At 42.9% G+C, this 13,108-nt stretch overlaps 1 protein-coding gene across 1 annotated transcript in view; it reads left to right on the top strand.

Moving 5' to 3' along the window:
• spred1 (sprouty related EVH1 domain containing 1) overlaps nucleotides 1-9,350 on the top strand; it is a 29,208-nt gene extending 19,858 nt beyond the window's left edge. The window contains exons 4-6 of the mRNA XM_034859208.1: nucleotides 2,396-2,442; nucleotides 7,659-7,814; nucleotides 7,909-9,350. Of these exons, the coding sequence (XP_034715099.1) occupies nucleotides 2,396-2,442; nucleotides 7,659-7,814; nucleotides 7,909-8,607 (902 nt within the window). The 3' untranslated portion in view covers nucleotides 8,608-9,350. The remainder of the gene's footprint in view (nucleotides 1-2,395; nucleotides 2,443-7,658; nucleotides 7,815-7,908) is intronic.
• The last annotated feature ends 3,758 nt before the right edge of the window (nucleotides 9,351-13,108 follow it).

The following is a 13,108-nucleotide window of genomic DNA, read 5'->3' on the forward strand; positions in this document are numbered from 1 at the left end:
GGGGGGGGGGGGGGGGGGGGGGGGGAAGGCAACTTGAGATAGGGATAGAGCTTTAGTCAGAAGAAACTTGACCAGGTTGGGTTTTTGTGCTGCTAAAGTTTGAGGACTGGCTAGTCTAGTCTAAAAAAGGTAGTGTTCCGGATGGCATCTATACCTCGTTTTCTTCCAAGCTAAACTAGATATTACACTTGGGTGGAGCTGTGTTTCTGAGATTAGTTAGCAGCTTTGGGTCCTGATAAACAATATTTTTCAGTACAGTGCCAGAGGTTGCAAAGTCATCCAATTAGCAGGAGAATCGCCAGCTCAGCAATCTGCCACCCGGCCCAATGTTACACAAGAGGCTGGCTGGCTGGGGAGCTATAATCTCCTTTACTCTCTAGACCTGGGAACCCTGGGGAGCATAGAGGAGGTACAGCAGAACATATCGTAAAGGCTTATCGCTACGAGGCATCAGTTGCCTCTTGCCCACAAGCGCTTATCTGAGATTTGTACTTCCTGGGCAACAACTGTAGGGCTTGCTTTTCAAATAGCTCTGCCTGAATAAATTACTAGTTGGACAATAAGCACCATGGTTGTTTTTCACTGTTTTCTTTTCATAGACCAAATGATTCATTGAGAAAATAATCTGAATGAAAATAGCTGAAACCCTAGTTCCGTTCACATAACAGGATGAGGGGAGGAAGGTTGAACATCTCTTATAGCTGGTCAGTGTAATTAAACACATTCCCTACACCCAGAGGTGGTACAGTGTCTGACTGCTAGTAAACGCTTCAGCAGGTGATGGTTGGGAGTCTCTCTCGCTCTCTCTCCCTCTCTCGTTCTTCTGCATTCCTGTTGCATCGTTCTGCTGGTGGACTGCTGCGTGAATGTGTGTGTGTGCGTGTGTGTGTGCGGGGGGGGAGAATATGTTTTGCCTGTGTGTATGTGTGCACACGTGTGTGTATATCAGTCTTGCAGTCCTCTGTTGCCATGACAACGCCGGGCACATGGCTCAGGCTGCTTCGCGGCCCAGCACTGCCAGAGTCGTGCTGCAGGAAGCCTCTTTCTTTGTGTAGTGGAGAAATGTGCGCGCGCACACACACACACACACACACACACACACACACACACACACACACACACACACACACACACACACACACACACACACACACACACACACACACACACACACACACACACACACACACACACCTTCTGTCCTCTGTATAGCTGTATTCCATCCCTAAATGTAGACAGTTTTTTCTCTTCTTTTAGGTTTTTGAACAGTGTTCTTTTCTATCATAAAAATGAAATGCTAGGTTTGCTCTTTTTTAAGACATGTAGTAGTGTTATGTGTTTACTAAGGCTTAAATGCTATTTTGTTTTGTTATTATATTTTATCATCTACATTTTTCTTCACTTTTGTTCATTGATTTATTACATCTCCAGCCATGCATGGGAGAGAAAACCTTTAACTTGAAGTTTCCTAAATAATAAGACCAAGGATGCAGCATTTTTAAATCTGATGCTGTATTTAGTCAGTACGTCTACGTAGTTTCACTAAGGTGCCCACAATGTGAAACATGTCACCATGCTTTATTAGTAGAAAAGGGTTTAACAAAACAGCATTTTGTGTAAAAATATCCTCGGGTTACACCATCCACAGTTTTCTTCTCTGTGGTAATAAAAAGCTGTAACATGGTCAGCCTGATACCTGAAACACAAGCTCCGACTCCAGCATCGGCAGACGAGGTGTCTTGGATGCGGAAATGACACATGGCGTTGCAGCCGAGGTTGGGGTTACATTGTTCTAGACATGCATATTTCATTAACTTCTGTTTGCCCCACTGACACAAAGCAGCTTTCATATGTCCATGAGGCTACAGTCAGAGCAAAAACAGAAGTCTTGTCCTATTCTGGCCTGACACAAATCAGCGATGTAAATCTGTTGGTTTAAATGTGCTCTGGAGAGGAAATGTCATCCATTGAGAGTGGAGTGGGCTTGATAAATACAATATTAATTACACATATTCTTAGAACTGTAGCTGAGGTTTGAAAATAGTACAAGGAAGTGGAACACGATTTCACTGGTATTCTGCCCCCTAGTGAAGTTCCCAAAACAAGTCTTTCCTTGTACCTGCCAACGAAATATAGCTATCTACAACACAAAAATGTGCTATATGTGTTATTATACAGGCTTTATAATGTACAAAAACCTGATGCTAATCAATAATTCCATTGGGGACTGTGTGAGGTTTTAATTATGGTATGTGCCACAATGCTGATAAATAGATTGTGTTCTGTTGTAAGCCTTCAGTTGCTTATTTAACCGTAACATTACCTGTGTTTGTTTAAGGTCAATACCGAGATCAGGTCAGCCGCTCATCTTTTTCCTCTGGGTTCTTTCTTCCAGGTTGTCGGCCGTTTGGGGAAGGGGATACTCCCGAGGATGGACTACCGGTGAGTGAGAGGTTCTGGTTTTGAGTTTTAGTATGACAAATATATAATAATGTTTAACATATATTTTATCTTGCTGACTTTGAGGAGTCTTGCTACCTATCTCACATGCAGAAACGTAAAAAGAAACATGATTCGTTTTTTATTAAGTATCTTTTTGTTAGTTTTATTACTCAACCTCCCCTAACTATTAAATAGGAGGCAGGTCATAGCTTGAACCTGAGCCATGTCTTTGAGTCCTGACGGGTCTGCTGACAGCGGTCTTTGTTTTCTAACAGTTGTTCTTGGAGATTTACAGGTGTTTAACCAGTGCCAGCCAACCCTGAGGTGGAGCTAGGTGTTGGCCAGCAATTGTGCTAGAGCAGGCTCGGCTGTCTCTATCAGTCTAACTTGGTAGCTGTCACTCATGTTACAATCGATGGCAATATAATAACTATTGCCTCAGGACCTGGTTGTTCAAATGCAGCTCGGTTATTTCACTGTTCTTCAACCTGAATCTTTGTTGACAGGTTGAGAACTGTTAAGGCGCATTATGTTGAAGAGTTGTATTTATATTTGCCCTTTTCCTGACATGTGGCATTCTATTGACCATCGACATGTGTGGTTAGGAATGCCGTGTTCTCGTTAGCAGGAGAAAGGCAGCAGGTATATAGTTCAAGTCTACACACCCATGTTCATTTGTTTAAGATACCGGGCCTCTTACAGGAATGTCAGTCACCTGTTCGGCTGATTGCAAAGTAGGTGAAAAGACATTTCCGTGGGAGACAGGGCAATTCTCGTAATGCATACTTACAGCGAGTGACAAGAAGTCATCCGATGCATACAACAGTCCTGCAATAGGTGCTGCTACCTTTGTGAAATATAAAATAAATTACTTTTGCCACTGTTACAGGAGGTGTTGATTCTTTTTTTCCACACTGTAGTTTGTGGGGTCAACAAAAGGTACAGCTTTCAAAAAATATACTAAATAATTGAGTCAAAACACAACCAAAATAGTAGCCTCAACAAGTATAAATGCAGGGCTGGTGTATTGCATTGTATGGTGTTTTTAGTTTTTGCTGACTGTTTATTGAAATTGCCCCTCCCGTTTAACAAGCTTGAACTGGAGCTTTGACACACTGTACCTCCCGTGATTTCGTTTTTAGCACTTGTCAGAGGCTTGCCATCACCTTTGACTTGCCTAGTATCTTACATCCCGTACGATGTGGACACGACGACGAGGGGAGAAGGAGGGAGAGCTGCGTTCCCGTTCCTGTGGCGAAGTTCCTTTTTAAGGAATCAGTCTGAACATACAGGAAATCCAATGGCACCACTGTTGCTAGGCAGCAGGGGGGTTCAGCATGAGGGGGGTAGAAGGGGGTGTTCACAAGGTTCAGTGAGTGAGCCACCGAGGGTGTCACCATGGTGATTTGGCATCCGAATGTTGCGGTCGGAGACCTGGGCTACACAGAAAGAGAAGTGAACCAGCGGCAAGTGCCCGTAGCCAGAGATCTAGCAAATACCAGCACGCAAAAAGGTGTGTAGCTTTATACTCCATCATAAAGTCAAATCACTGTTCGAACAGATAACCTGATAAAACAGGGTCTCAGCTGACACAGGCTCTGAGAGGAATATGGTTTATGGTATATAGGATATAGATATAGAACACTCTATGTTCTGGCCTATGGCTTGTATTATTGACGGGCCCCCCTTTAGAAGCAAGAGATGGGTCCTGGGGTGACCTTGTTGAGAAAACAGACACCAGTGTCTCATCAGCATGGGAGGTCACCATCAAGCCTTGTTAATTCCTTGATTTAATTCAGACATCTCTAAAAAAAAAAAAAAAAAAAAGAATGTCGTTAAACTTGAACTACTGGAATTCATGATAGCCTTGCATTGTTAAAAGCGTTTGACTTGTGTGTGTGTGTGTGTTTTCAAGAAAGTCTTCTCCGCCCACATCCTGCCCACTGAGGCTCAGCACCCACTTGTATGCCCTTCACAAGCTTACCACATTCTTCCTCTCACTCAGACACACACACACACACACACACAATATTTTACCCATAAAAACAAAAAACACCCTTCTCAGCTGTGATGACCCACTGCCAGGAATTATGCAGTACCACCACCGTCCTTCCGCTACTACAAAGAAAAATGTGTTCTATTCCCCCCCCCATTGCCACAGAAAAACATCCACATCTAATTTAGCACTGGCAGGAAGTTTTCTCTTATCAGTTTAGTACACAGAGGTTTTGTTGGCCAGTTGACTTTTCCAGCCTCAGTCACAGACCAGACACTTGAGATAGGTTTGGTGTGTTTCAGTAGTGTTTCATAAAGCACCGTGGAGCAAGGAAGAAGAGTGTTAAAAAAGAATAGTTTGACAGTTTTGGAAGTATGCTCATTAGCTTTGTTGCTCAGAATTAGATAAGAAGATTGTTATCAATCTCATATGCCTTTGTTAAAAAAGAAGCTCTACAGCCAGCAGCCTGTTAGCTTAGCTTAGCATAAAGGGCTTTGTTCTAGGCAACAAAATGCACCTACCTGTTAAAGTATTAGATCACTTTGTTTTAATTATTACAAAACCCAACGCGTTAAAACAATCCACTTTGTGGTTCTATTTAGCGGGTAAGAGGCAAAGTAACTATTTGGTTTTTGCCCAAATGAAGTAAACAAGATATAACATGTTTTAGTGAGCTTTAGAGGTGCAGGTGGCCAGATTGTTTTTGTGCCTTTAGACAGGTTAGCTTCTCCCCAATTCCAGTCTTTATGCTAAGCTAACATAGCCAGCTGCTGGCTGTAGCTTCATATTTAGCCTACAGACATGAGAGTGGTATCGGTCTTTCTTATCCAACCCTCTGTAACAAGGCTAATGGGCGTCGAAATGTTGAACCATTTGGTAAAGAGATACATGGGCCAGAACGAAGGCTGTGTTTGTTTGTTTTTTAAGTTAAGACAGAGATAAGCACCACTCATGGCTTGCCTCATTTAAGCTGAGCCCTATTTTTAGAATGTGAGAAACACACACATATATACATACCCACGCACACAAACACACACACGCACACACACACACACACATAAACCATTTAGTGAGTGATCAGATGTCCGAGCATGCACATCATGTTTTCTTCTGCATTCTTTTCTCAGTCTGATGTAGAGGTCTAGCATGTTCTGTAGGCCGACCCCAGCCTTCCCTGTCCTGAGCCCCTGGGATCACACCTCCTCTCCTCTTCTCTCCTCTCCTCTCCTCTCCTCTCCAGATTGGCCCCCACGCATGCCTTTGAATGGTGGGGCTTAGGCAAGCGCTTTAAAAAGGAAGCCCAAGTCTGTTTCCCATTTCACCCCCCCCCCAGCCCTCGCTCCTTTCTTTCTCTCTCTCACATACACACACAGCTGTCATCTGGCTTTTTAAGTTCTGTGCTGCATTTCTCCAGCTGGAGCTGGTTTATGACATTCCCTCACAGACTATTTGGCCTCTCGCTCTCTTTCTCACACACACAGTCATTTTTTCCTGTTCTGCTCTTTCTCTTTTCTCTCTCCCTCCACTGTCTCCTATTCCTCACATTCCCCTGCAGACGCTGTGGATGTGCGTTACACCACTTGGTATGTTTGGAGGCAAAGAGGGAGCAAAGTCACACACATACACGCACCATGTGTTAGCAGTCTAGAGGGGAGGAGGGGGCAAAGCAAGCAGAGGAGAGAGAGAGGGGAAAAAGAAGAAAAGAGGGGAAAAAAAGTCAAAGGAAGCATCTCTTAGCAACCACAGGACAGTAATTACTGTAGCAGCAGCTGGGAGCAAACCAGATTTCCGCTGTGCGTTAAAGCACTGGCGTGGGCTCCTTTACACACAGCACTGACTAACCAGAGCCAGCAGCCTCCTCCACATGCAGAGTAGAGAGAGGGAGAGAGGGAGAGAAAGACAGAGAGAGAAGGAGAAGAGAGGAGGACTAACCCTGCCTTGATGAGGTCGGGGTGTGTGTGGGAAAAGAGGGACAGCTAGCCAGTGTGTACAGTTCTTGAATATGGTGAGATCAAACCCATACTTGTGTGAATATACCTGCCGTGTGTCCATGTTTGTGTATCACTGTGTGGGACTTGAAGAGTGATATAACGTGAAGACCCTTTGTTTGGCAGTTGATTTGGATAAAGTTCAGACAGTTTCTCTATAAAGATTGTATAAAGAAAGTTTTTAGTCACCCCCTAATTCTGCTTATTTTCATGCAAACTGCATATGTTAGCTGGGAGATATACAGATGGTTGTGCTGAAATAATGCTGGACATGAAATATCACACAGCTCTTGATGTAATAACTGACAATCCTCCCCCATCTCTCATCACCTCTGCAGGCATGAATCATGAATAGCCATCCCTTTTGATGTTGTTGCCATGAGTACTGAAGTATTGGGCCACTCCTGTTGGATCTATAACTATTTATTTTATTTCTAGAAATGTTTTTTTTGCATTTATACTCTAAAATGGGTTTGATGCCAACCGTGGCATTACAAGATGTCATTTATAGACATATCCTCCTGATTGATCAGCAGTGAGCTTCCCTCTTGTAATTATGAGATTGTTTGGCGTGAGTTGGAAAAAATGTTCTGCCTCACACCGTTTCCATCATTTCTCTTTTTTTGTGCACTACTGCTACTCTTTTCTTAATAAAAGGCCATGTTTGGTGATTTTTCATCATCGTTTAAATGTTTGTAGGAACACATGCAAGGCTGATGGGAACTCGGAGTTCTCAACAGAAGGGCCTTGAGTCATCACCACACAGCACACTCATTTGGCCGAGCGTGGGCACAGGCTGCCCCCCGGTGGTTACAAGTGGAACACACACACACACACACACACACACACACACACACACACACACACACACACACACACACACACACACACACACACACACACACACACACACACACACACACACACACACACACACACACACACACACACACACACACACACACACACACACACACACACACACACACACACACACACACACACACACCTCAAAACTGTCAAGAGAACTGAATTGATCGACCAGTGCGCTCTGAAGTTTGATTTTAACATAGAATGTGAGAATGACAAGATATTAAGGGCTTCGGTTAAGTAACCTTAAATGATTGATTAATAATGTCAGATGTCCTTCTGAGGGGATTGAGTTATTCTTCGAATACATTTCCAAAAACAATCTATCAAACTTAAATTGTTTTTTTTCTGCATTTCCCCAGGTGTGTGATGAGCCTCCCTCCATCTGTACCCCAATGAAAGAGCCCTTCTCGCCCCTGAACAACGTTGTCTCCACCGAGCCATTCAGGGGCTGCTATGTCCGCGCCCAACCCTTCGACGAATTCCCCTCCAGAAACCGCCGCTACCTGCCTCCACAGGTCTGCCTCTCATCCACACAACCAATCACATCTCAACATCATTTCACTCACGTTGGGGCAATCCAACTAATTCTCAATTTCTCCGCTTGTCAAGGTCTCCTTCAAGTCGACTCGTCATGTCAGTTTTCACATGGACGAAGAGGAGATCGTCCGCATCAACCCACGCAAAGACGTGCTCATTCGCGGCTATGAGGACTACCGCCACCCTGTCATGTGGAAACAAGAGGCCGACCGTGAGGACATGGACTTTCCCACCGCCTTCCACAAACTGGACAGTAAGAAGTGCGAGTACCTCTTCCCTGATGGCCCCTGTGGGGACTCCCACTCTGGCCCTGGTATGGGCATTGGAACAGGTATGGGGCTGGGGATGGGCAAAGACACAGCCATCAAGACTCAGCCCTCGCCCCTTCTCAAGTCCAAAAAGGGCCGGCGGCGGCGAGAAGACGGCGAGCGTTCGCGCTGCATCTACTGTCGGGAGATGTTCAATCACGAAGACAACTGGCGGGGGCAGTGCCAAGACGCCCCCGACCCGATCAAGCAGTGCATCTACAAAGTCAGCTGCATGCTGTGCGCCGAGAGCATGCTGTACCACTGCATGTCCGACTCCGAGGGCGACTTCTCAGACCCCTGCTCATGTGACACATCTGACGAGCAGTTCTGCCTGCGCTGGCTGGCCCTGGTGGCGCTCTCCTTCATCGCGCCCTGCATGTGCTGCTACCTGCCTCTGCGCGCTTGCCACCACTGTGGCGAAGCCTGCCGCTGCTGCGGAGGCAAGCACAAGGCCGCGGGGTGACCTAACGACGGACTCTGGGACACCCTCAAAGCTAGCTAACACAGGAAGTGGATAAAAGCGGAAAATTAAAAGCCGGCATCCTTTTTTCATTCCCCTCTCAGACGGGGTGATATGTTGTTGATCCCCAGCTCTGAGGGCTTTTGGAGATTTCAGTTTGTGTTTGTCGCCGACAAGCAGCTGTGGAGGACAAACCATATGCTTTGTGGGAGCTCCGAGCACCAAGCTAAGTTCAGGAGCTTAATCTAAGGAGAAGAGGTGTAGGCAGTGGCAAGCTTAATAGACTTGGAGATGTTACTAAAAACATACACACACACGCACACAAACACACACACACACACACACAAACACACACCTCTACTGCAAGAAATGTGTAACTTTATGAAGGAAAATTGTCATTTGTACAGAGAGCGACAAATTAATGACAAAAAAAGAAAACTATTCTGCGTTCAGAAAAAATACTTGCTGTTTGAGTATGCTAAAAGGGATATGTTCTTGCTTTATTTGTGAATTTACAGTTGGGTAACAGTGGCCTTTCCTTCTTGGCTTAAGCATTTGCTGACAATGTAATTACTAGACAGAGAAAAGTGCACTAGAAACGGTATCCCCCCCCCCCCCCCCCCCCCCCCCCCCCAAGAGTAAAGGTAACCCTCTCAAATTCTTATGTAGTGTAATTTTAACCTTCGAGAGATGTTGATGTGGTGGTTGTATGGCCAGTTCCTTGTTTTCCTTTCCATCGAATGTTGTAAAAAAAGAAAAAAGAAACTCAAAAGTTAGTTTGGTTTTAAAAAGGTACAGCTTGGTATAGCTTTTGACATTCCTTAAGAATCTGTTGAAATGAGTACCTTGCTTTCCCCCGAGGTGATTTAGAACATTTGATTGCATTCCAAAATAAAGGGATTGATTCCATGATTAGAAGGGAAGAATGGTAAGGACTTCACCATGACGGGTTCCCCAAAAGTGGTTTTTTTTTCCACGTCATGGAAATCGCATTAGAACCTCTTGAGCCATTTAAATTGAAACCAATGACATGCCAATTTCATTTACTCCAGTGGATTTCAGTTTTAGTCCAAGATTTTACTGCTGTAGTGAAATTGGTGTTTTTGTGTCTTATTTGGTGTTTTCCTGCTCATTTTAGAATTATTTGTAAGACAACAAAAGGCTGAAAGGTTGCTCAACCAGCAAGTTTTGTTTCGGTGAGTTAAGGGGTGACAGTGCTCCTTGGTTAAATGATAAGGCACTTAAATTAGGTTTTTCAATTTTTGTTTTTATTATTTAGAATTACTCTGTACATAAATTTGACTAATTTAACATTTGACTTAGCATGGGGGAAAACCCTCCTAAAAAGCACTGCTCTCCAAGCTTTGGTTGCAGCACCCTCTCTAAATTTCCATGTTTGTCCCATGACTCTGTTTTTCTTTTTGTTTTCTTTTACTTCCCCCTCAGAAATGTAGTGTTTCTTTGTTCCTTAAAAAGTCCACTCCTTACGTATGTCTTCATTTAACAGGCCCTGGGTGAATGAATGCATTGTTTCAGGAATGTTGAGTATCTTAGCTATTTAATACAGGTGTTTTGTTGTGTGTGTGTGTGTGTGTGTGTGTGTGTGTGTGTGTGTGTGTGTGTGTGTGTGTGTGTGTGCGTGTGCGTGTGCGTGTGCGTGTAGGTCTTCATGTGCACATGTTGATTTGGTGTCTTGTTACGCCACAGCTGACTACGTGACTGAAGGCTTTGACTTGTAACAGAGTCCTTTTTCCCGAAGCACCTTTGTCTATTGAACAAAGAGACGATCGAACTGTTAAAGGAATACTTCGACATTTTGGGGAAATTTAGTTAATTGCTTTCTTTCTGAGCGTTAAGACGGGAAGATCCATTCCGCTGTTATAGCTGTCTGTTGTTTAGCCAATTTGTGGTTTTATTGTGGGACTGTTTCTTGGATGGGCACAGGGATTTCCTGGAGTCCTGTTGAGGTTGCCATGCAAAAACTGTAGGAAGTTTCTGTGCCTGGCCAAGAAATAGTCCCACACATAACGCACTAGTAAAACATGTTTACATTTTGTTTTTGTCCCCTCCAGATGAAAGAAACATGATATAAATATAGTAATTAGTGAGCTTTTGCGATGGCGGTAAAACGATTCGTTAGCCTTCGAACAGAGCCAAGTTTCCCCATGTTTAATCTTTATGCTAAGCTAAGCTAAATGGCTTCATATGTAACTGCTCGATTAGAGAGAAGTATCAATCTTCAACTCTCAGCAAGAAAGCAAATGAGCATAATTTCCAAAATGGCAAACTACTCCTTTAAGATCCTTTGGGAAACATGGAGTCCAGGTGTGTGTAAATCCCATTTCCCACCCAAAAGTGTAGAACATTTTAAATTGAACGTTGTTTTAAAAAAAAAAATGTTGACTCAAACTAGTCTGAACATTAGCAAACTCCCAACAGTTATAACAGTTCAGTTTGGATGTCTGGCTGCAATAACCAATGAAATTATCCCTAACTAATGCCTTGGCTTATTGGATTTGAAATGAGTGCCAATTTGGATTTATCTCAGTATTTAACAGCAGATTTGGGACAGCATTAATGTGCTGTTGCAACAGATACGCATCTCCTCTCACCTCCTCTCACTCCTGGTTAAACAGGATGTATTGGCACCTCGGTCTCAACATAACCGGATTACAGGAGGACCATTTATTTTCCTAATTGCACCCCGACCTACGCTCCCTTTACTTTCTATGCAAACTTTCTAACGTGGGAAACACATTGACCTCTCTGCAGGCCGAGTCAGTGACGGGACAGGACACTTTAACGCTATATAGGCAGACGACCAACCCCCGGTACCAAACTCCAAACAACATGTAAATACTTAACACTATATTTAAGTTCTGATAATAATCCCAGCTTTTTTGTCTTTGAAATTTTAAAGATAGAGCTGTATTTATCGTTGCTGTCAGCATATACTGTAGCTTCAATTGACAGCATTATGTACATAGGTCACCTTTTAGTATTATTTCACATTGAAAAGTAGAGGGCGTTTGTGATGGTAATGACTATTGAGCTTCTAATAGAGTTTCTCTCTAGTTTTGTACGGTAGAAGGAAGGATAGTGCTAACACGGTACAGCAGTGGCAGTCCACTTGTTTCAAAAGTTTGTTATATAAATATATATATACATACATATAAAAGCTGCTAGATACAATCACTAATTTTATTATGTTCACAGAGAAAATCAGCTATGAACGACTGTTAAACCCTAAATCTCCAACAGCATATAACCATGACGGTGAGTTTTTAGAAGTTTGATTGGTCTGTGTGATGAAGCGGACACTTGTGCGTGTGTGTGTGGGTGGGTGTGCGAGTGTTACTATATATGTGCGTTCTTGTGTGCCCACAAGTGTGTGTGTGTGTGTGTATATGTGTGTTAGTTTCTAGTGTGCTGGCTGTGTGCATGCGGGGTTGGTGTGTAACCAAATGTCGGGTTGGTTGTCATATTCTCCCATTGTAATTGGATTGCCCTGCATTATTGCAAGCTGAACCAAGGTTTGATGAACCTGATTAAACTTGCTGGCTGAGAAGCAAAATGTAGGACGTGCATTTATACAAAGTGTAGAGAATGCTGAAATAACACTTCTCATTCTGCATTAACCAGCACAGTGCAACTTCCTGTCATGTACTGTATTATATATATGCAACATGTGTCTGTCTGCTTTAATATATATATATATTTTTTTGACCTGCATTATACAAGACTTCAGTTTTAACCACTTTGCTGCTAGTCTTTTATCCTCTTTCAATCTTGGAAATTGTGCATATCTTTGGGAATGCATACAAGTGTACATTCTTGACATTGTGTAGATTAAAAAAGAAAAAAAGCTATATAAACCTGTTTCTCTTCAGTGTATTGTTTTTAAAGTTACTTTTCACAGCAGTTGAGTGGTTAGGTTTCAATTCTCCGATGCTTTGGTGCACTGATGATACTATATGTAAGCTTTTTTTCATCTTACAGCGCTTGATGTAACATTTATGTGATTAGTTCTAAATAGTGGAAGACATTTGTGTTTTGAAACTTGCAGTATAAATGGTACTACTCTTAACTATTCTGTAAACACTGCCTGTTTTCTTTCTTTCACTCTCTTTGTGCATATTTCTTTCTTGTGCATCTCCCCCCCCCTTGAAGTTTCTTAGTGCCATCGGCTTTCACATCCTGACAACCTCAAAAAAGTGCCTCACGTCCATCCTAGTTTCCATTTTATAATTTAACATCTCTCGTTCTGGTTCTATTGGTTTCTACACGTCTAGGTATTTCTTGTCATGGTTGGGGAATACCAAGTATATGATGTAAAATTTATAGTCCCAATAACTCACGTCATAGTTGTATTTTCTTTATACAGATGTAGCTCGTTACTTTTCATAAATATATAATGTAAATATGCATACATATGTTTGTAACTGTTTTTATGTTACATCATACACTTGTAATTTGACATATCAAATAACATTATCATAATAAA

This window comes from Etheostoma cragini, chromosome 20 (assembly GCF_013103735.1).
Source record: "Etheostoma cragini isolate CJK2018 chromosome 20, CSU_Ecrag_1.0, whole genome shotgun sequence".
NCBI classification, from domain to species: Eukaryota; Metazoa; Chordata; class Actinopteri; order Perciformes; family Percidae; genus Etheostoma; species Etheostoma cragini.